We start from the raw sequence: 22,858 nt of genomic DNA, 5'->3' as shown, positions 1-22,858 counted from the left end.
TCCTGTCAATATTGAAGGATTCGTATTGAGGCTTAGCTTATTGATAACCAAAGGGGCATCCACTATGAAAAGCTCTGTTTTCTCATCATTCAGGCATAACTGGTGCATGGCCATCCATGATTGGATGGTCATGTAGACCGAGTTGAGAGAGGAGGAATTTTCTTGGCAATTTCCAGACAGGGGGAGAAAGATCTGTATGTCATCTGCATAATTTGCATAAGATATGCCAATGGAGTCCAATAGGGTGAATAATGGTTTTGTGAATATGTTATACAAAGTTGGTCACACAAAGGAACCTTACAGGACGCCGCAGGAAATGCTGGTGGTGCGCTTGCAATATCTGTTCCCTAGGAAGGATGCAATCCAGACTGAGGCTTCTGAAGAGAGGTTGGCAGAGGTGGATAGGTGCTGGCCTAGGAGTTGTGGTCAACCAGGTCAAAGGCAGCTGAGAGATCTAGGAAAACTAGCAGGGCTGGCTTGCCTTCATCCCTAATTGCAATAGCCTCCTCCTGAATCTACCTCTGCCACTCTGTGACCCCTCCAGCTAATCCAGAATGGGCCAGCAAGACTTTTCCTTGGTCTTAAGCCCAGGGACTGCATCTCTCCTGCCCTAAAATGTCTTCAACGGCTCCCGGTTGCTGCACTGACTAAATTCAAATCCCTCTGCATCATCCACAAGGCTATCTGGGACCGGGTACCACACTATATTCAACGTTATATTACTAAATACTGTCCCTCTAGACCACTTCGTTCCTCTGGCACCAACTCTTTGTGTGTAAACTGGTTTATAGTGATAATTTCGAATTACATTATGTCGAAAGTCACAATGTCGAAAAAAAAAGTTGAACATTTTTTTTTCCGAATGTCTATTTTTGTTTTTTTTCTGTTCGTAATAGGGGGCTTCCCTCAAACCCCCTTTTTTTTAATTTATTTTTTTGTTTTACCACTTTTTTTTACTTGCGGAACCCAAAAAAAACATGTAAATAAAAAAATAAAACATTTGAAGAAAAAAAAATTCGATATTTTTTTTTCAACATTATGACTTTCGACATAATGAGCCTCATTACGACGCTGGCGGTACGGGGTTAATGGCGCCGTAAAAGGTGCCGCCGCCGTTTACCCCGTACTGCCTCATTACGAGGTCCCCTCACGGGACCCGGTAAGTAACACCTGGTCAAACCAGGCGTGCTTACCGGGTCCCGCGAGGGGAAGAGGGAGCAAACAACGGGCCAACTCGTAATGGCCCGTTGTTTGCTCCCTCTCCCATTCAGCCCTATAGCGGCTGAAATGGGAATGGGGAAGGACCGGGTTTGGGTCCTTGGAGGGAGGAATTACTGGGCCTTCCGAACTCGGAATGGCCCGGTAATTCCTCATTCCGTGGACCCGGACGCGATTTCGGCGGCAGCCATGCCGCCAACAGCGGCATGGCTACCGCCGAGGTCATAATGCGGGCCAATGTTTTTGACTTTTTCATGCACACCATGTAAACCGTTTTGCTAAACAGAGGTTAGGCGGTCGATCGCGTTCCTCAGCTGGCTCCCTCCTATGGAACAGCCTCCCCCTGCCTCTGCCCCTTGAGCAGGACGCTGGAAGCTTCTCAAGACTTTCCTCTTCACCTCCTCCTTCCCTTCTTCTCTGCTAATCTGACAGTTGCTGTGATTGGTGTCCAGTGCCGTTATGCATCCTCTGGTCCCATGACCTCCCACACCCAATCAGCCTAGCTCCTGTCTTCCCTCAGCACTTGCCTTGGCACATCCTGCACCCTAGAGGATTGCACTTACTCCTAACGTGGCCCTTGACCATGTAGCACTCAACAACCCAAGCACTTCATCTGTGGCTCACCCATGAGCCCGGATTCCCCAGCACGTACTACTTCTGCCCTTTCCTTGCTGCACTTGCATGTTCTGAATACTCACAAGGCATAGTAGGTTCGTCCCTCCTCCTTTTCACTCCACTGCTCTTATTAATTATTTTTATGTAATGTATTCCACTCCCTTGTCTCCCCCCCCCCCTCGCCCTGTGGGCGCTTTGAAACAGTATTTTACTTTCTGTATAAGCGCCTAGCAAACAAACAATAAATAAATAAAATAAATACATCTGGATCAGTCGGTGGATAAGAGCCGATTCAATCCCATGGCGTGGCCGGAATCCTAATTGGTGCATGCCCAAGATTTGGCTGGCTTCAAGGTGTTGCTGGATTTGTAGATAGGCGGCTCTGTTAAGAATGTTAAGAATTTTAAGTTGTGGTTGGGCGGTATTTGGTAGGGATTGCAGGGTCTAGTGTAAGTTTTTTGATAGGATGAAGAACCCAATCATCTTTAAGGCTAGTAGGGACTATGCCAATGGAGAAGGATGCGTTGATAAAGGAGGTAATGAGGGGGTCTAGAATGTCTGAGCAATCTTTTATGAGGCTCGCCGGACAAATGTTGCCATTGCAGCGAAAATGTTTGAGGCTTTTAAGGATGACTTTGACTTCTTCTTCCGAAACATAGGAGGGTCATGAAGGAGGTCAGTAGAAGGGGTGGGGGCTATCTAAGGTCTTTGTGAGGGGTTGGATCAGAGCTTGTTTGGTGTCAATTTTGTTTTATAGGGTGTCAATTCTGGTGAGCATGGCGTTTTGGATATTGGAGCACCAGGTGACCTCTTTGGTTAAGGTGCTGGGAGGGATGGTGGGAGTTTCTAATTCCCTGAGAATGGTGAAAATGGCGGATTTGTCAGGGATGATAGCTTTTTTGTAGAGTTTGGAGGCTGCTGTGTACAGTAACTTACTGGCCTCCCAGTTGGCTTCAGCTATACACTTGTTGGTGCAGAGTGTTTGAAGTTCAGGGGTAAACCATGAGTTTCTATGAGCAGATGGTTTACGTTTACAGGGCTTAAGTGGGGCTATGGTGTTGATGGCTGCAGTTAGTATTTTCATGTATTGGTTCGAGAGAGTGTTACAGTCTTTGGAGAAAGGGGGCTTAGGTAGGAGTGAGCTAAGCAGGGGGGCTACGCGTTCCATTGTGAGGTTTTTGTAGCTGTGGGCCAAGGTGGAGGGCAGTGGGATAGGGATGGGTGTGGAGTGGATGACAGGCGAGATGGGGCATTGCACAATGTTGTGGTCTCATCACGGGCAGGGGTCGTTGGAGAGGACAGATACCTGAGAATCGAGAGTCCGACCTTTATTGTGTGTGGGGGTGCTGTTGGAAGCCAAGGGAGCTAAGCGAACTAGACAGCGAAAGGGCTGCTGGATCATCTTGATCATTAATGCCTCAGTTGAAGTCTCCAGGAGGATTGTTTTAGAGGTCATTGTGATGTGGGCACCCAGGGAGTGAAGGTGGTTTCTTCAAAAGTCAAGGATGGACCAGGGGGGCTGTAAATGGTGTGGAGAGTGATGGTGACTGAGTCAGATAACTCCTATTCCGCTGACAGGATGTCACTATTGTGAGAAAGGGAGCAATTCAGTTGTCTAATGGGGAGAGTGTCCCTTGTGATGAGTGCCACTCCCCCGCCTCTGGTATTCACTCTGTGCGTAAGATAGTGTATCCTGATGGAAGGTCAATGGATAGGGCATGGCCGGAGGTTGCATGTAACCAGGTTTCCGTAATTGCTAAGATATCAAGATTACGGGAAGTGATGAGATTGTGGATTTCAAGGGCATGTGCAGGAATAGACCTAGCATTGATTAGTGCACATTGTAATGTGAGGGTAGGAGTACATTTCTTTTGATTGCTGGATAGGGTTTTGTTCATGTATTTCCGCAATGGTAAGGTCTTAGTAGGCTTGTGGTGGGCATATATGGCAGTTGCATGTGTGGTTTTAGTTTTGGCAGTGTTGGTGTGGTCCCCTAAGGGCTAGTGGTAGGACAGAGGTTGATGGGTCTCTGACTAGCTGTGCAGCAATCGCCTAAGCAAGATTTCCTTGTAGTGGCATTTTGCCACATGACTTTAGGAATAAACGGGTGCTACTTTGTTTAGTTGTATGGTGATGGGGGGCCCGGTCAAAGTGAATTTGTGATGGCATGTTTAAACCAGTACCAGGAAGAGTCATGGCACTACGGAGGCTGCAGATGGACTTGGTCAAGTTAGGGGGGAGAGGGTTTTAGCCTCTAGGCTTAACGGGTTGCTGGGGAACTTCAGGCATAGTAGGAACCAGATGGGATTAGGAGCATCAAGGGTATCTGTGGGGGTGCAATGTTGTTTTTCCCTAGTGATTGGGTTCTTTGTAAGGGACGTGTAGCAATTGCTAGAGTCTGTGAATGTGGATGGAGGTTCTCTGCTTGTGGGGTGTGGGTACTACGAGGACTATAGCGAGAAGCCGTAGCGGAGTAAAGCATCCGGTCCTGAGTGGTCAAGGTGGGTTGCTCCATAAGGCTGGGATGTGCTGGATAATATAGCCGGGCCTTGATGAGGGCATAGGTAAGGGGTGGGAGGAACCAAGTCGGCAGCGGCAAGGACAGCAGGAGGTTGTGTTTCAATAGCGAACCACGACTCATATGCTCGGTGCATGCATGTAAGTTATACATGTTAGGAGGAGGCACTTTACCTAGTGCTTGTGGCCGTGTCTGCTTCACCGACTCGATTCTAAGTTGCAGTCTATCTGGCAGACTGAGTTGGGTGTGGTGGGAGGAGTCGGCTGTCCGCGTCCTGGACAAGTCAAGACAGGCATCAGTGCCCTTTGAAACGGCCCTTGCAAATGGGCCGGCTGCGCTTGCCGGTTTAAGGCACATCTCCCCATTTGCTAAGGGGGCAGCCAATCAAGGTGGTCGGATCCAGAGGCCTGTTGCAGGCACTTCTGGGTGAAGAATAGGTCTGTGGTAGTGGCAGCAGCCATTTTAGAAGGGGTTCTTCCCTCGTGAATCAGCAGGGCCTGCAGTGGGAGTGCAGGGGACACTGGAGGGGCATCTACATGTTGCAGCTCGCCTGGGACACTTCACAGCCTCCACCTAATTTTCTAGGAGAAGTCACTATCTCACATACTCCTTCCCTCAGATTACAGGGATCTGTTCGATGCCAGCAAGACAGACACTTTTATCCATCCAGAGGCAGTGGGGTTGGGAAGTGCGAGTCCACTGCTTCCATTCACTCTAGCACCCCAGACTCATTAGGATAGTTGTGTGTTTGCACAACTCTTTTCCGAGGGAAGGATTAGGTTTCATTAGGAAGGCCATAACATTGGAACACTTGATCCTTCAGATACTGGCCTAGTGCCCCAATCCTCTGTTCCTGAACCAGCCATCCCCAATCAGACCTCCCTCCACATTCCACCTCTCGAAACCCACTTTCTTAAAGATCACTCTGATGCTGCTGAAGTGAGTAGTGGTGCTTGTAACATCAGCACAAATTGTTAAAGGCTACTATTCCCATTCATTTATCATCAACGAGAAAGCCTGAAGACTCTGATCACCTCAGATTTGAGTCTCCAAAACAAGCTTCTCCAGAAGGACACGTTCAAGATTGTCACCCTTACCCAGACCCACAAAGCCTTTGAGTTGCAAGATTGGTTTGTCTCTTTAGACCTGCAAGATGCATACTTTCTTGTCCCTATCCATCCCACATATCAGGAGTTCTTTAGTTTTGGGGTGGGAAACACTCATTAACAGTTTGCTGATCGCCCATCCAGGTTCATGAACGTCATGGCGGAGGTGGAAGCTTATCTTTGCAGAGGTTTGCTATGGACTAGGACAGAGGAACGAGGCAGTGGAGGACCCCCAGGCAACCTTTTAAACTCTTTAGAGATTTCTATGATCCTAATAAGGTTGGTTTGGACTCCCTCCTTGCAACTCCAGTATATTTGTGCAGTCTTCGACGCAGAGCAGGGCACGGCTTTTGCTCCCCCAGAGAGAGTCAAACTTTCAGACCATAGCAGCTCTTACAACCAAATATCCATCTGGGGTTTTCTTGAGAATGCTAGTGCTCATGGTATTAACACACTATTTGCATCCTTAACAGGACTTTGACCTTGGGCGAATTCCAATTTGGTAGCTTGTTTTTGTTTCTTTTGGATGTCAGCTGTGGTATTGCATCAATATATAGGTTGCCATAGATAGGGTTAAACTATTTTACAATTGTAGACATATCCACTTGCGACATACCATATAATATATTGATTCTTAATTGCGAGTGCCAAAGAAAAAAGGGGGGTCTTCACACTTGTCAGGTTTTTTCTCAAGAATTATCTTTTTATTTCATGCATAAACTTTTGCTCACTTTTGTCCATCAATTTTTTGCCAAACATTCAATTTTATTAACTCTGTCTATGTACTTTCTGTGGACACAACTTAAGAATTTTCGTAGGGTAATTGCCCTTCTCCTCTGTAGCGATCCAGGTTTCTCTCCCTGGCTCCTTGTTTCGGCGCTGAATTGATTGTTTGGCAAAACAAACCCAAAGTCAACACATTTGCATTAAAAGCCAGGATACCGGCAAAGTTAGAATGAGGCCGAGTGTCCTGCCCCTTCAATTGTGGAAAAACAAGAAGAAAATCTGTTGGATCAGTAATAAAGGTGTAGAGAGAGGTGTTGATGATATATGATATATGATATATTTTATTTGTAGCGCACCCATTCACAAGTGTTTCAAGGTGAGACGAGGCAAGGGAGGGGTACATGGGAGGACAAAACCACCATCTTACTAGGCCCAGTGACATTGATAATGCGCAAGTGCAGGGGAGAGGGGGGGTTCAAGGGGTACGAGAGGAGTGGAAAGTGCTGAACACTTAAACAAAACAACAGGTAATGCGGCCAGGTGGCGAGTGCAAGAATTAGGTGTAGACAAACGGGTGTCTAATAAGTGCAGGTAAGGGGACTGTAGGGTTGCAGATACAGACCCAAGTGCAAGAGTTGCCAGGAAGAAGTGCGGGTATGCAGCTCGGTGGGCAGGGATCTGGACCGAATTCAGAGGGTAGCCAGGTGCCCAGTGCAGAAGCAGACAGATCAGGAGGGGAGAAGAAGGGAGAAGGCAGAAGCAAAGAGGATGGTCTTGAGGTGCTTCCGGAACCAAAGATGGCTCTTCTCAAGTTTCAGAGAGGCAGGGAGGCTGTTCCAGAGAGAGGCGCCGCCTAAGAAAGTGATCTATCACCAACTCATTGCTTGGAGAAGCGGCTGACCGTGAGGGAGTTGGCGGTGGAGGAGCAAAGAGCTTGAGAAGGAAGGTATTTCTGAAGGGACAGTTGAAGGTATTGTGGGCCCAGGCCCCAGATGGCTTTGTGGACAATGCAGAGGGTCTTGAATTTAACCCTTGCAGCCACTGGGAGCCAATGAAGAGATTTCAGGGCTGGAGAGATACGATCCCTGGGCTTGGGGCCAAGGACAAGTCTTGCAGTCCTGTTCTGGATGAGTTGAAGAGGGCGGAGGGTAGTTGCAGGCATATTTAGGAAGAGGCTGTTGCAGTAGTCCAGCCTAGAGAGAACCAGAGCTCTGGAGACAGTGAGCTTCTGGGGGAAGAAGAGGAAAGGGAGAATACCTCGGAGGAGATGCATTTGGTAGTCTGTCAGAGATGTATGTAACAAAGGAAAGCGTGGAGTCGAAGATGACCCTGAGGTTCTTAGCCTCACAGGTGGGAGCAGGTAGAGGGCCAACGGAGGCCAGCCAGAGAGTGACAGGAAAGGATGATGCAGGAGGATCTCTGTCTTACTGGCATTAAGGCTGGGGTCGTTGGCGGCACACCACTCCTGTATTGCAGACAAACAGTCAGAGATGAGAGAGGGAGAGGAGGTGGTATAGGGGAGCCTGAAAACGAGATGAGTGTCATCTGCGTAGCACTGAAAGTTGGAGCAGAGAGCAGCAATGCGGTAGGCGAGGGGTGCCAGGCATTGGTTGAAAAGCAGGGAGAGAGGTTAGACCCCTGCAGAACACCACAAGTGGAGAGTGAGATAAAGGAGTGGAAGGACCCAAGTTGGACCTGGGAGGGTCAATTGAAGAGGAAAGAGGTCAGCGAGGCCAGCGCCTGATCAGTGATACCCAGGTTATCATGGAGGCGGTTGAGCAGGATGTCATGGCTGACGGTGTCAAAGGCAGAAGAAAGTAGGATGAGGACAGAGGGGAGATTAGAATCATGGTTGAAGAGCAGGTCTTCACAGATTTTCAGGAGAGCAGTTTCCGTGCTTCTGGCTTCTCTGAAGCCAGACTGATGGCCATGGAGACCACCAACAGAATCAGTGTGGAGGTTAAGCTGGGAGATGGCCAGCTTTTCCAAGAGTTTGCCCAGGAAAGGAGTGATAGTTACCCGGGCAGGAGGGGTCGGCTTAGGGTTTCTTAAGAAGAGGGTGCACAAGAGTGCTTCAAAGGGGAGGGGAAGGCTCCAGTGGTGAAGGAGTGGTTGCAGAAGTGAGCCAGGGCAGGAGCAAGCGTATCAATATGGTCCTTGATGGTTTTGGATGAACAGGCAAGAACCTGTTTTGACAAGGCTTTCTTAGATCGGACTTGTCTAGAAATGTCATCAGGGGAGAACAGAGGGAGAACATGGGAAAGGAAAGAGGGAGGAGAGGCGGCTGCAGAGGGGCCGGAAGTGTCAGAGAGAGTGGAAGGAAAAGGAGGAGAGGACGAGAGGGTGGACGGGATGGGCTGGGTTTTAGAGATGAAATGAGAAGCCAGGGCTGTGCAGAGGGCCTGGGAGGGGACAGGTGAAGCGGAGACTGTAGCAGGGTTGGCCAGCTCCTTACAGATTTGAAAGAGTAGATACCACAGAGACGCAGGCTTGGATGTGGGCTCTCTTCTTAGTGCGGACAGAGAGCCGGTATTGCCTTTGGATCAGGCGGTAGGCCAGTTTGTCAGAGGGTGCACAACATGCCCACCATTTCCTTTCAGCCACCCTACACTTGCTTTTAAGAGTGACGAGGTCAGAGTCATACCAACAGGGCTTCAAGCGGATTCTCATGACGGGGGAAAGAACATCGAGAGTATCAGAGATAGCAGACTACATCTTGAAAAGGGCTGTGTCAGGGTGAGAGCCAGCCAGGGGTGGAGGAGGGGGAGAGAAAGTGGCAGCGCCTCAACTGACACCTGCTTCATGGGCCGGATGATCGAAAAGGTAGGTGGCAGTGCTGGAGCTGGCTTGACCTGCAGGGTAGAGAGGGAGAGATGGGAGAAAAGGAGACAGAGATCACTCCAGGAGAGAGGCATTATGGGAGCGTTAGAGAGGGGGAGGCCAGAGGAGATGAGAACATCTAGAGTGTCCTGCAGAGTGAGTCGGGCCAGAGGGAAGAATAGAAAGAAAGAGAGAGTTGCAAAGTTCATGAAAGAGTCCGGAGGAGGGACAGGAAGCATTGCGGTGGATGTTGAGGTCTCCAAGGAGGAGGAGTTGAGTGGTCGAGGCCAAGAGGGAGGAGGTCAGCCCACTCAGAGGAAAGAGGTAGTCTGGCCAGGTTCCCGATAGATAGTAGCAATGGTGAGAGAGTGGCCAGGAGAGAGAGAAAGCCTGGAGACAAGGGATTCGAAGGAGGAGTAGGCCTGCATATGAATAACAGAGCCAGGAATCCACTCAGGAAAGATCAAGGCTACATCCCCACCAGGACGGTTGGATCTGGGCGAAGAGGATTTTGTAGCCATCAGGGAGGAGAGTGTCAAAGCTTGTGGCAGGGCTGGCCGTGAACCATGTCTCTGTGAGAGCGACGACATCAAGGTCGAGTTCTTCCAGGAGTCGGCAGATATCAGAGGATTGTTTGACAGCTGAGCAAGAGTTGAGAGTGGCAATATGGAGACGGTTGATCCGTAAAGCCTGTCTTTACAGTCCTTTTAAAATATGGGAGACATAAAAAATGACCCCCTCCCCCCAATTGTTTTTTTCTTAGCGTTTATAAGAAGTACATACAGTGCAACTTCATAAAAGTGAGAAAACAGTGGAGAGGTCCAGTTCTTAATGAGGCCATAAGGGTCTATCTGTAGGTTTTCCTAGTAAAACTTTATTATAATACAACAAGTTATTTAAATCATGGCTTTATGTAAGGTAAGGTAACTCATTTACTACAAACCTCTCATACTACATCTTCAGGGGCAATCTACATGGCATCTTTGGACCTCTCAACCGTTTTCGATAGCATCATTTGGGTGTGCGCCTATGGAACAAACTCCTTAATTACGGGGTTCCTGGACACATTGTTGGGCTTATATCACTTTTACACTCTCATACGTCCTATATGGTGCAGATTAAGCAGGATGGCACGACCACTGAGGCTATTGACACTGCGATAGGTGTCAAACAAGGATGCCAGTGGCGGCCATCCTGTTCAATCTTTATATATGTGATATAGATAAGCTGTGGGACGAATTAGTGGTATTTCCAATAAAATTGGGAGAAACACGAATTAACTGGTTGGCCTTCGCGGATGACATCATTTTGTGCGATCGTACCCCCTATGGGCCTTTGAAATATATCAAAATTAATTAATTAATGCTAATAAATCAAACATAATGGTTTTTGCTAATAGAAAAAAGCTACGTAGGTATACTTGGCATATGAATGATATAGTTATTCATCGTGTGTTAAAAACCAGGTATTTGGGCTACAACTTATGCGACTCCAATTCTTTGATCATGTGGAAGACCACCCTCACCCAGAACGCAACTGCTCTCGTATCACAGATGAAAGTTATATATCACAAATATGCAAAATTTTCACTTAAACCGCTGTTCGAATTCTATACTTTAAAGGTGGAAGCTGTCTTACTGTATGGTTTAGATTTGTGTATTCTGGATATCACAAAGATATTGAATATACTGCAAGGAAAAATATGGAAAGCAGTATTGGGCTTACCTAAATCTGTGCCCAACTCAATACTAATTCACGAACTTGGGCTAAACTCGTTCGCTTCGAAATTTTGGTGGCGCAAGCTAACGAACTATAGCAAAATGCTGTTTCCTCCCCCAAATTCATTGTACCAAGATTTCTGTTGTATGATTATCAAACAAAATCCAAGCTCTATCGAACGACGTACTGATAAGATGGAAGAGCTATTACTTAGTAATAGCGATGGACCACAAAGAATTGTATGAACAACAGAATGTGGTAAAAAGAACATTTTTCCAAATGGATTGGGCAAACATCATAGAGGGTAATGCAGCATACAAATCTTATAATGATCATTACTACTTTTTTCATAAACAATCACCCAGACTGCAATATTTACTGTTATTTCCCTGTCCGAAAGCAAGACATGTTTATTTGAGATTTAAATTAAATCTTATAAAACGGGAGAGAGAGCCAAGTACTGGTCAGAAGCTTTACATCGTGGTGTGGGAAGGTGTTGTAGATTTTGTGGCAACAAAGACAGTCCTGAGTCGCTCAAACACTTGGTTATGTACTGTAATGAGCCTGAAACCGTTAGAAGACTGCATTTAGGAAAATTTTAAAATGGCAGTTTAGCTCTCTCAAGAGAGCTGCTATGGTCACAATGCATGTGGGGGAATACGCTTTATTGTTGTTCTTGAGGAAAACCTTAAAGGTTGCTATAAGAAGGATTAATACCTATAAGAATGATGAAATGATATAGCTGTATTGAAGATTCTGTATGAAGTAATTTGAAGAGACTAGAAGCTCTGTTTGATTTTGATTTTAATTTATTAGCGGAATATGATATTCATGTTTACTAATACTTTTATATGTTCTAATGATATAAAAATATATGTTGATACTGTTGTTTTAAAGTGTAACAAACATTTGTAAAGGTGTACTTAACCAAAACAAATGAATTAAAAAAAAAAATCATGGCTTTCTAGTGGTAGGGTCATGGAGGGTGACCTCATTTGATAACACGTTCTTTTTTTAAAACATAATGTAATAGTTAACCAGAAGTTTTATGGTAAATGATATGTTTATGTTCGTCATTATTGCTGAATAAACTATCTTGAATTTCAAATTAGTTTATTTTTCACCTCTTCCTTTTTATTTTGTTTACGTTTATAGAGTATTTAAGCCTGGAACCGTAGTCTCAGCAGGCAGTGATGATCAAACAAAGGTCCACATTTCTTGTTCCAACAAGGGAAGAGTAGCAACAACTTAATTTTTTAGGGCTGTACCCATTGAAGAAAACTGCAAGGCAGGAACTTTCTCTCTGCGTTTGTTCCGAAAATCATGATTGGCTTAAATCTAATGCTCTTGGTTCCATGTAATAATGTCCCTGCAAAAATGTCGTCTGGCAAAAAAGTCAGTCATTATTACATGGGACACCCCCGCCGCCCCCAAAACCTTTGTTTTTTTCAAGAGGACTGTGGGACACCCCTTCTCCCCTTGATCCCACATATATGGTCACCATACATAATGTCGCCATGACCTTTTCCCGGCGATATTATGTATGGCAACCATATACATGAGGAAAATATTACCGGATACCGGAGCATGGGGTAATTATTTTTCTCTGGCGATTTGTTGTATGTCTTCTTGGCCTCCATTGTTTTGAAATGTTCCTGGTCTCTGTGCTTGGCAGTATCTAAGGCGCAGAGTGAGGCAAGCTTTGGTTCCCAGCCAAGCTTCTGGGAATATTTCAAAGATAAAGAATTGAAGGTGAGTAACTTTTTTTCCAGAACAAAAGCAAATGCATGCGTTGGTCATGTTAGCTGTGTAGAATTTCATAGGTTATTTGAATATATTAACCATATGCTACATTTTGATTTCACAGCTTATTCTGCAGAGGAACTGGAGGAATGTGTCGATTTCCAGATTGAGGACCAAATGGATGAGATCGCCCTGCTCCAAGAAACCGCTCCTTGTGCCGTCGCAACCATTGGCGAAACCTTATCAGTGGAAGCACTCATTTTCCGCAGGGGCCTTGCTGTCGTAGTTGCTGTTTCAGTTTTGCTTTTGGGGTTGTTGGTAAGACTGGAATTAACCAGCAATGGTTAGATCTAAACCAAAAGAGGATGCTGGGGCAAGACCAGAACCAACTTCACTTGTGGATCATATCCCACTGATGAGATGGCTCCTCGTAACGAAAATGGCTCCTCGTAACGAAAATGGCTCCTTGTAACGCCGAAAGAAGAGTAGGATCCTTCCCGGGATTTCTTGATGCTTGGTCTGATGGACTGAGAAGTGATACAATGCTTTGTGCTCATGACTTTGCGTCATATCTGAGAAGGGCAACTTTCAGAGGAAGCACAATACACGGGCGCTCTTTGGCTCTGCTGCCTTTGAAGAGAGCGCCGCTCTGTTGGTGGTGAGGAATCTTTATAGAAAGAATGAAAATCCTGGCCTTTGGAGATCTCGTAGGGCGAACTCCAACAAGGAGTGGAATGGGAGCAAAAAGCATGGCGAGTATTTATGTGGAAGGCCATAATAATGATGTGGAGGGACCTGGTTCGACCACAGAGTTATGTTCGCCACGGATGGACAGTGTTTTCCTAAGCAACTTCAGTTTGGACAGGCTCAAACATTTGCACTTTGCCATCATTTGCCATCATTTACATCAGGTCCTGAAGAAAATGTAAGCACCATTCATGATCCTGTGCCCTGAGAACTGCATGAAGGCAGCAAGTGAGTAGCAGTGGTTAATGCCATCTACACGATGATGATCAGGCCTCTAAACATCAGGCATGGATGGATGGTTGCCCAAAGACTACATGATAAAGCAAAGTATATCTGTCAGCCATGTTCTAGTGGGTGGGGGTTCATTTAAATATAGGCCCATATTAGTCCTGCTTTACCCTGACAGATTCCACAGGTATCCGCCAAGCTCCACTGGAACTGATAAACATTGCTCCAAGTGTCTCTACTCATCAGTAGCCTATTACTGGTCCTCACTTTCCAAGGCTGTGGCCGGAACCGGAAGCCAGAATGTGGATCCTACATCCTCCCCCTCTCTTCTCGTCTGCTCCGCTACCCTCCCCCCCTCTTTTCACAAGGCACCTCTTCCCATATTTCAGTAGTCCAAAGCGCCCACCCCTCAGCACCTCTAACCAGGTCTGAAGGCAGACCTCCAAGGGTGCTGCTATCTTATGCAAGCCCGGAGTGGCAAGAGGAGGGGCCATCCTTCTCTTACTTCAGGCGTCAGTACAGAACAGACATGATGTACACGTTAATGTCTGTCATGTTTACACCTAGAATTCCTTAGTCAGATAAGGAGAGAAGCACTTTGTTCAAAAAACGGTCAGAACACGATCATTCATAGCAAGGCCACATCCCATGAGGTATAATTCGGAGGCTCGCTTTTCGTTCGTGAGAGCTCGCGATGCCGCTTTGTTTAATCAAACGATGATATAAATGTTTAAAGATAAAGATGCTGGTATTGTTCATGATTGCTCACCTGCCTCATGAAACACATGCCAAGAGCGCAAAGTGTATTATGCGGCCAACGCTTTCTCTGCGAATTCTGGTTGGTAATAAATAAGTGCACTAAAAGAAACTCTTTACAAATAAAGCCGTCCGTGCCTGTGTTTCTAAGCCTTCTGCAATCGAATTTGTGCTGTCCTGTTGCCCCAATCTCCCCGCTTCCCACCTGTTTGCAAAAGTCCGACTGGGACAAACTGCCGTGTGAAATCGATGCAGGCGCTCCTGCCTTTCTGCCAAGGGACCAGGTGCTCTGCTGAATCGCACTTACGTTTTCGGGATTTCAGGCATTTTTTGACCATACTTTTCTTGAATGCTGTTACTCTTATCTGGGTGTTGAGATTGGGAAGAGAACCGGCTCTGGTGAGTTGGTGGATATAAAAATAGGAGAGCAGCCCACCTCAGTGTGCTGTATGATGGTGTGAAGCAGGCTGTTGGTTACACCTCGGTGTGCTTTATGATGGTGTGAAGCAGGCTGTTGGTTACACCTCGGTGTGCTTTATGATGGTGTGAAGCAGGCTGTTGGTTACACCTCGGTGTGCTTTATGATGGTGTGAAGCAGGCTGTTGGTTACACCTCGGTGTGATTTATGATGGTGTGAAGCAGGCTGTTGGTTACACCTCGGTGCGCTATATGATGGTGTGAAGCAGGCTGTTGGTTACACCTCGGTGTGCTTTATGATGGTGTGAAGCAGGCTGTTGGTTACACCTCGGTGTGCTATATGATGGTGTGAAGCAGGCTGTTGGTTACACCTCGGTGTGCTTTATGATGGTGTGAAGCAGGCTGTTGGTTACACCTCGGTGTGCTTTATGATGGTGTGAAGCAGGCTGTTGGTTACACCTCAGTGTGCTGTATGATGGTGTGAAGCAGGCTGTTGGTTACACCTCGGTGTGATTTATGATGGTGTGAAGCAGGCTGTTGGTTACACCTCGGTGCGCTTTATGATGGTGTGAAGCAGGCGGGTATTCTTTCTCTTTATAAGCTAAGCTGTTGCCCAGCAATAGTGTATGGTCTTGAAGCTTTGACAATAAGGGATCAATATCGGCGTACAATCCTGAATCTCTCCCTGAGTGTTCCAATGGAATATCTTAGATTGGAACTAGGTCTGATCTCCCTTCGAGGTGTGGCATTAAAAAGTGGAGGGGAATTTTATATCAAGGCCTCCAGTTCTCCTAAATGCCCGTTGTTGTCTGTGATCGGCGCAAATCTTAATTCTGAGACCACTGTTAGACGCCAAAACATATAAGGATCTGAACAGTGTTATTTGAACAAGTGGGGTGTGTACAGAAGGTGACTTTTGGGGACAATTATTTCCAACAAAAACAAGACTGGAACTATGGGTTTGGAATTTGAATAATAGTCGCCTAAACAAATTCAAGTCTTATCAAGAAGTTCAGTTGGTGGTTCACAAGTATAATTTATTTATTTATGTATTTATTTTTACATTTATAGCAGCGCACAAAACCAAGAGGCAACTAGCTACTAGTTACAGTACAAGTGTAAACATAATAATGAAAGCATGATGGAAGATTGCAACACATTCAGGTAAAGCCATACCTCATGGTACAGGGGCTATATCTAGGGTGCATGTGGACATAATAGGCAAAAGTGAAATGCATGCACATTCAGGTAAAGCCACACCTCATGGTACAGGGGCTACATCTAGGGTGCATGTGGACATAATAGGCAAAAGTGAAATGCATGCACATTCAGGTAAAGCCACACCTCATGGTACAGGGGCTATATCTAGGGTGCATGTGGACATAATAGGCAAAAGTGAAATGCATGCACATCCAGGTAAAGCCACACCTCATGGTACAGGGGCTATATCTAGGGTGCATGTGGACATAATAGGCAAAAGTGAAATGCATTCGTATTCAGGTAAAGCCATTCCTCATGGTACAGGGGCTACATCTAAGGTGCATGTGAACATAATAGGCAAAAGTGAAGTGCATGCACATTCAGGTAAAGCCACGCCTCATGGCACAGGGCTACATCTGGGGCAAATGTGGACATAATAGGCAAAAGTGAAATGCATTCGTATTCAGGTAAAGCCATTCCTCATGGTACAGGGGCTACATCTAAGGTGCATGTGAACATAACAGGCAAAAGTGAAATGCATGCGCATTCGGGTGAAGCCACACCTCCTTGTACTGGGGTACATCTGGGGTGCATGTGGATATAATAGGCAAAAGTGAAATGCATGCGCATTCAGGTAAAGCCACGCCTTGTGGTACAGGGGCTACATCTGAGGTGCATGTGAACATAATAGGCAAAAGTGAAGTGCATGCACATTCAGGTAAAGCCACGCCTCATGGCACAGGGCTACATCTGGGGCAAATGTGGACATAATAGGCAAAAGTGAAATGCATTCGTATTCAGGTAAAGCCATTCCTCATGGTACAGGGGCTACATCTAAGGTGCATGTGAACATAACAGGCAAAAGTGAAATGCATGCGCATTCGGGTGAAGCCACACCTCCTTGTACTGGGGTACATCTGGGGTGCATGTGGACATAATAGGCAAAAGTGAAATGCATTCGTATTCAGGTAAAGCCATTCCTCATTGTACAGGGGCTACATCTAAGGTGCATGTGAACATAATAGGCAAAAGTGAAGTGCATGCACATTCAGGTAAAGCCACGCCTCATGGCACAGGGCTACATCTGGGGCAAATGTGGACATAATAGGCAAAAGTGAAATGCATTCGTATTCAGGTAAAGCCATTCCTCATGGTACAGGGGCTACATCTAAGGTGCATGTGAACATAACAGGCAAAAGTGAAATGCATGCGCATTCGGGTGAAGCCACACCTCCTTGTACTGGGGTACATCTGGGGTGCATGTGGATATAATAGGCAAAAGTGAAATGCATGCGCATTCAGGTAAAGCCACGCCTTGTGGTACAGGGGCTACATCTGAGGTGCATGTGGACATAATAGGCAAAAGTGAAGTGCATGCACATTCAGGTAAAGCCACGCCTCATGGCACAGGGCTACATCTGGGGCAAATGTGGACATAATAGGCAAAAGTGAAATGCATTCGTATTCAGGTAAAGCCATTCCTCATGGTACAGGGGCTACATCTAAGGTGCATGTGAACATAACAGGCAAAAGTGAAATGCATGCGCATTCGGGTGAAGCCACACCTCCTTGTACTGGGGTACATCTGGGGTGCATGTGGATATAATAGGCAAAAGTGAAATGCATGCGCATTCAGGTAAAGCCACGCCTTGTGGTACAGGGGCTACATCTGAGGTGCATTTGCACATAATAGGCAAAAGTGAAATGCATGCACATTCAGGTAAAGCCACGCCTCATGGCACAGGGCTACATCTGGGGCGCATGTGGACATAATAGGCAAAAGTGAAATGCATTCGCATTCAGGTAAAGCCATTCCTCATGGTACAGGGGCTACATCTAAGGTGCATGTGAACATAACAGGCAAAAGTGAAATGCATGCGCATTCAGGTAAAGCCACACCTCCTTGTACTGGGGGTACATCTGGGGTGCATGTGGATATAATAGGCAAAAGTGAAATGCATGCGCATTCAGGTAAAGCCACATCTCATTGTACTGGGGTACGTCTGGGGTGCATGTGGACATAATAAGCAAAAGTGAAATGCATACGCATTTAGGTAAAGCCACGCCTCGTGGTACAGGGGCTTCATCTGTGGTGCATGTGGACATAATAGGCAAAAGTGAAATGCATGTGCATTCAGGTAAAGCCATGCCTCACGGTACGGGGGGCTACATCTGGGGTGCATGTGGACATAATACGCAAACGTGAAATGCATGGTACATTTACATTCAGGTAAAGTCACACCTCATAATGCAGGGGGGTACGTAGGAGGTGGATCCAATGTGAGCTGGAAAATACAATAGGGAGTAAACATATACAGAAAAACTTACAGAAAAGGCTAACAAGCAGGACAAAACCCCACTCGCTGGCGATGCATCGATGCACAATTGGTATGCGTGATCAAGTGGGCAGGCCAGGGATCAACCAGGTGTAGATGCATTGTCAATGAGAGTGAAAGAAGTCCCGAAGTAAGGAGTGACATGTATGATGGTGTGAAGCCGCACCTAGAGTAGGTGGGGGCTACACCAGGAATGCATAGTCATGAATGGAGATAATTTGTGTGAGTCAACTCATTGATCGCAACAGTGAGTAGTGAATGACGACGCAGTGAAGTAGCGCATGCCAGGTGGCAAAAGAGAACAGGAGAAGTGAGCCCTGTAGGGGCGTCCACCTCCAATACAGTTTGGATGGGTAGGGATGAGGGTAAGGGTACGCAGCAGTAGAGGAATTGGTTTTACCTGGCGCAACGTAGATAAAATGGCTTTGGCATCGGTGGTTACAGCGGTCCCGACGATCTGCAGCAGGTAGCATTGGTATAGCTGCGGATCTGGGGATGGATCGGAGTATGCAGTAAAGCGTGAAAATGTAGCTCTGCCATGGCCGGGTGGGGCCAGAGAGGAATCGACCAGGGCCTTAGTGGGAGACCTTTGTGTCCACCGAGCACAAGACTACACAACCATATCTTCTACAATGCCCCAACCCTGCTGTTCGGAAATTAATTCTAGTGCTACCTATAAACAACCTGTTTTAACGGTGTGTGGCACCAAGATGAAGCTTCGCCCTAATAACAGATACTGTCATATCTGTAAATTAAATCATGTACTAGAAACGCCGAAACATGTAACAACTGAAGGACGCACTTTGGGATGTGTTTCTATGTGTAATATAGAAAGATTTTTTTGTGATTATGAGACGATCAAAAGTCAGGCCCTTTGAACTTTTGCCTTAATTCTGGCAGATCTTCATTGCACATTGCACTTTATCGAGTTTGGCTGCATTTTGTAAATCTATTGAAAATATGAACTGTGATATAATAATTTGAGGATAATGCAACATTTTAGAAGTTCTTTGAACTAGACACAATAAAATATACATTTTAAAAAAGAATACGTTTTTTCCGAGATATCCTTTAACTCATCCTGCTCCCTCTGCGTGTGTGAAACCCCGCTGTTAGAATAGAAAATTATTTCGAAGAGACACTGGGGGCATCATCACGAGTTGGGCGGTAGGCCTTAAATGTGGCGGTAAGGGTATTCCTGCTGCATTTTAGGGCTGGCCCTATCACGAGTTGGGCGCTAAATGGGCTGTTTTACCTCCAACTTTTTTCTGGAGGTGAAAATCCCATTTAGCGCCCTGTTTTCAGCAGTATTGCCTCCGGCTGCATTAGCCCGCAGTATTAGCGTCAAAAATTCCCAATTGTATCCAATGGACCCAATGGGGAATGGGGATTTACCGTTAACGCCCAACTGGTGGTCCGGCGGTAATGCTGCTGGACCGGTGGATGCTAAGGCTATTACAGTCGAGCGGTATTCCAGCTGGGATACCGCCCAACTCGTGATGAGGCCCTGAGTGGGGTGGCATTCCGGCTGTAATACCGCCAAACTGTAATAGTTAGCGCTAGCCGGTCTGGCGTTATTAGCCCTGAATCACGGGTTGACCCAATGGGGCATTTTCGGTGCAAATACTGACCGCTAATACAGCAGGTGGTAATAGCGGCGAAAACAGGGCACTAAATGGGATTTTCATGTCCAGGAAAAAGCTGGAGGTAAAAAAGCCCATTTAGCGCCCAACTCGTAATCCGGCCGGGCCAGTACTACTTTCATTGATCTTCCACTGATCATGACCTGACATTCTGTTCCTAAATATGTATGTGTGGAATGTATATAAACCTAGATGGGATGGAACAGAGCGCTGTAGATAGGGGATGCACCCAGGGTGAGGGTAGCAGAGGTAGCTGGAATCTGTAGGAGGCATGGCTAACATTTATAGCAAATCTTTATTGTTCTGCCTGGAAGAATCGGTCTCTAAACGACATTCAATAGAGTAGGTAGATTAATCGTATGGAAAGTTTAAGCACAGCATGGGGTTTCTTTAGCACTACTAGAAGATATTAAGATGTTCCATAACCTACACTCGGGGGTAGAAAGATAGATTCATGGGGCGCAGCTACTCACCCCTTCCCTATCAATGCTGGTGTTGCATTGTGACCTCACTCCCGTTTCTTTTATATATTAAGGGCCCGATTCATGGAATTATTTGTGCTGTAAATAGGGACCTTATGCAGCAAACTGTGTGCAAAATCCCGTTTGTTATTTTATGGACTCTGCAGGGACTTTGCACAGGCTCGGCACGTCTCTGCGAGTGGCCAAGTGCTTTGCGCGAGACACCACGCAGAGCATGGGTGTGGCTTGTGCAGAGGGCAGGGAAGGGGCGGAACTCATAAAATGTGGTAGAACAAGGGAAAATGTAGGCTTTACGGACGACGGCCTGCTGTCAGTCCATCGCGTGCCCACTTTTTCGAGGAACGCTACGTATTCATGGATCCAACCGTGCAACCTTTCGGCAGGGAAAGGGCCACACAAAGCCCTCATTCGATCCGCCACCTGAAAGCAGGCATACAGGCACTTGCACAAAGGATTCACTGCACAGAGGAAAGATCGGGTGTCGGAATTAGGGGTCTGTGTACGCAGCTGGGGTTCCGATCTAACTTATAGGTATGCATACACAGTGTAGCGGGGTGCAGGAACGGTTTACGGGGTTTGCATGCAGATTTTCCGAATTTTATCCATGTTACGATAAATCGTACTGACGTTGTTGGAGTGGCGGTAACAGTTGCGGGAACCCACGCACTGTTTCAAGGGTGCATGTATTTGTGCCCGGGGACCATGCAAAGGTAGCTGTTTCTGGCTGTTTTTGCTTTGCATGGGGGCGCGTCTGGGGCATTAATTATGTGGGTGTTACGGTCTACAGCTCTAGCTCCCGGTCCCAACAAATAACGAAAAGCACACTTCTCTTAAATAGACGGGCCGGTGCAATGCATTCTTTGAGTAAGTATCTTGAGATAGAGTCCCCTTAATGGCAATAAATGTTTATTAACATTGGGCCTCATTACAAGTTCCGGACCGCCACACTACAACTCTGCGTGCCAGTGCTTCCGTGTCCCCATTCCCATGCTGCGACCCCATGGGAATGGAGACTTACACTTTCTGCCACCTGACATCCTGACCCGCCGGGACTTGTAATGTACTGGAGGGATTAGGATCTCAAATGGTGGAAACAGTGTTACAAGTCCGGCGGCAACCCGCCGGTAGCACCAGCAGGTTACCACTGGACTTGTAATGAGGCCCATTGTGTATGTGAAAGAAGCCCAAGAGAACTGTTGGCTGACCACCCAGATTTCTAAAATGTATGGCCATTCCAGGTTTGTGGGCTACTTAACTTTTAAAGATTCAACCAACCTTAGCAGAGCCCGAATTAAATTACTTTCTTCAACCGGAGACTAATGCATGTTATATGACATTTTGGTGGCATGGAAGCTGCAGCGCAAAGATGTAGTCACGCTCAGCTCCTGATAGACCAGTGGATCCGGAGAGCACAATCATGCCTTTGCCCACATACAGTGGATCATATTCATGTAGACTTCTGGAACGTGGTTGACGAAATGGCTGAATGGCCCCAGACACAACCAGACGGTAATCTCTAGGCACCCGCACTGAGGGATATAACTGCCTTTGACTTGACTCTACATGGAGGGATCTGCTCGTGGGTGAACCCTTGTGGAGCACCAGGCTTGATCAAGAGCCTTAAACAGTATGGCGCTGAGGGAAGAGGGGCCAATCGTATATACTGTAGAGATCCACGGTTGTACGGGGTTTTACTGAAAAAAATCTTTTTCAAATGACTTTTTTACCCAATAAATCCATTGAAAAAATCACCACACTTCTTTCTATTTGGGGAAGGAGGGTCCCCCAAAGCCACCCGCTTCCTGATGTTTTAACCCCTCCCAACTCCTTCCCCACCCGTTTCAACCCCTTAATCCCCCGCTCCATATATATATTTCTGAGGCTTGTGGAATCTGCTTAGATCACATGCTGTGCATAGGCCGACATCTAGTGGAAGCTGCGGAATATTACAGTTTGTTTTTCGAAAATCGAAAAAGGGCATCGACACAGGGCGTGCCAGTAATACTATCCCTAGTGTGACGTCCACTGTACCCATGATCCCTCACGCGTCTAGGATCCCCAGATTGTTTTTTTCCGCCATTCTGGTCGGAAGCACTTCATCGGAGTTCCCTGGCTTTGCCATATTTACACTTAAAACTAATTCTAATTTGCCCCATTTTGTCACCCTTACGTCGACCAGCATCTCGACGCCGAACCGGGGAGGAGATCAACGTCGAAACCCGACGGATTGGGCCTTGAGGCTTCCGCCTCGGCTCGGGCCTGGGCCGCTGGCCTCGGCCCTACAAGTAGGGAGAGTGGGGGGTGGTACACTTCCACACTCGGTTATAGACACCTTCTTACCTACACACACTTGCCCGCTGCCCACAGGCGCGTATGGAGGGTACGCCCTTTCAGTTTTGCCCCAAGTGTAATAAGAAATACCCTTGGGTAGATAAGCACGCTACGTGCAACCTTTGCCTGCCCAGAGACCACCCCGAGGCGGGTTGCAGGGCCTGTAGCAGGTTTAAGACAAAGACTCTTAAGGACCGCTCCACCAAGCGTTGGGCCCACCACGCCAAGCTAGCAGCTATGGAGGCGGAGGGTA

At 46.8% G+C, this 22,858-nt stretch overlaps 1 protein-coding gene across 2 annotated transcripts in view; it reads left to right on the top strand.

Moving 5' to 3' along the window:
- Positions 1-14,346, top strand: part of LOC138488295 (multidrug and toxin extrusion protein 2-like) — a 398,530-nt gene extending 384,184 nt beyond the window's left edge. The window contains exon 17 of one of the 2 annotated variants that reach the window (XM_069615178.1): positions 12,590-14,346. In XM_069615178.1, coding sequence (XP_069471279.1) covers positions 12,590-12,813 — 224 coding nt within the window. In that variant the 3' untranslated portion in view covers positions 12,814-14,346. The remainder of the gene's footprint in view (positions 1-12,589) is intronic. The other variant, XM_069615177.1, reaches the window with a different exon arrangement.
- The last annotated feature ends 8,512 nt before the right edge of the window (positions 14,347-22,858 follow it).

This window comes from Ambystoma mexicanum, chromosome 9 (genome assembly GCF_040938575.1).
Source record: "Ambystoma mexicanum isolate Mex_15411 chromosome 9, UKY_AmexF1_1, whole genome shotgun sequence".
Taxonomy (NCBI): domain Eukaryota; kingdom Metazoa; phylum Chordata; class Amphibia; order Caudata; family Ambystomatidae; genus Ambystoma; species Ambystoma mexicanum.
This window is presented reverse-complemented; position numbering and strand designations above follow the sequence as displayed.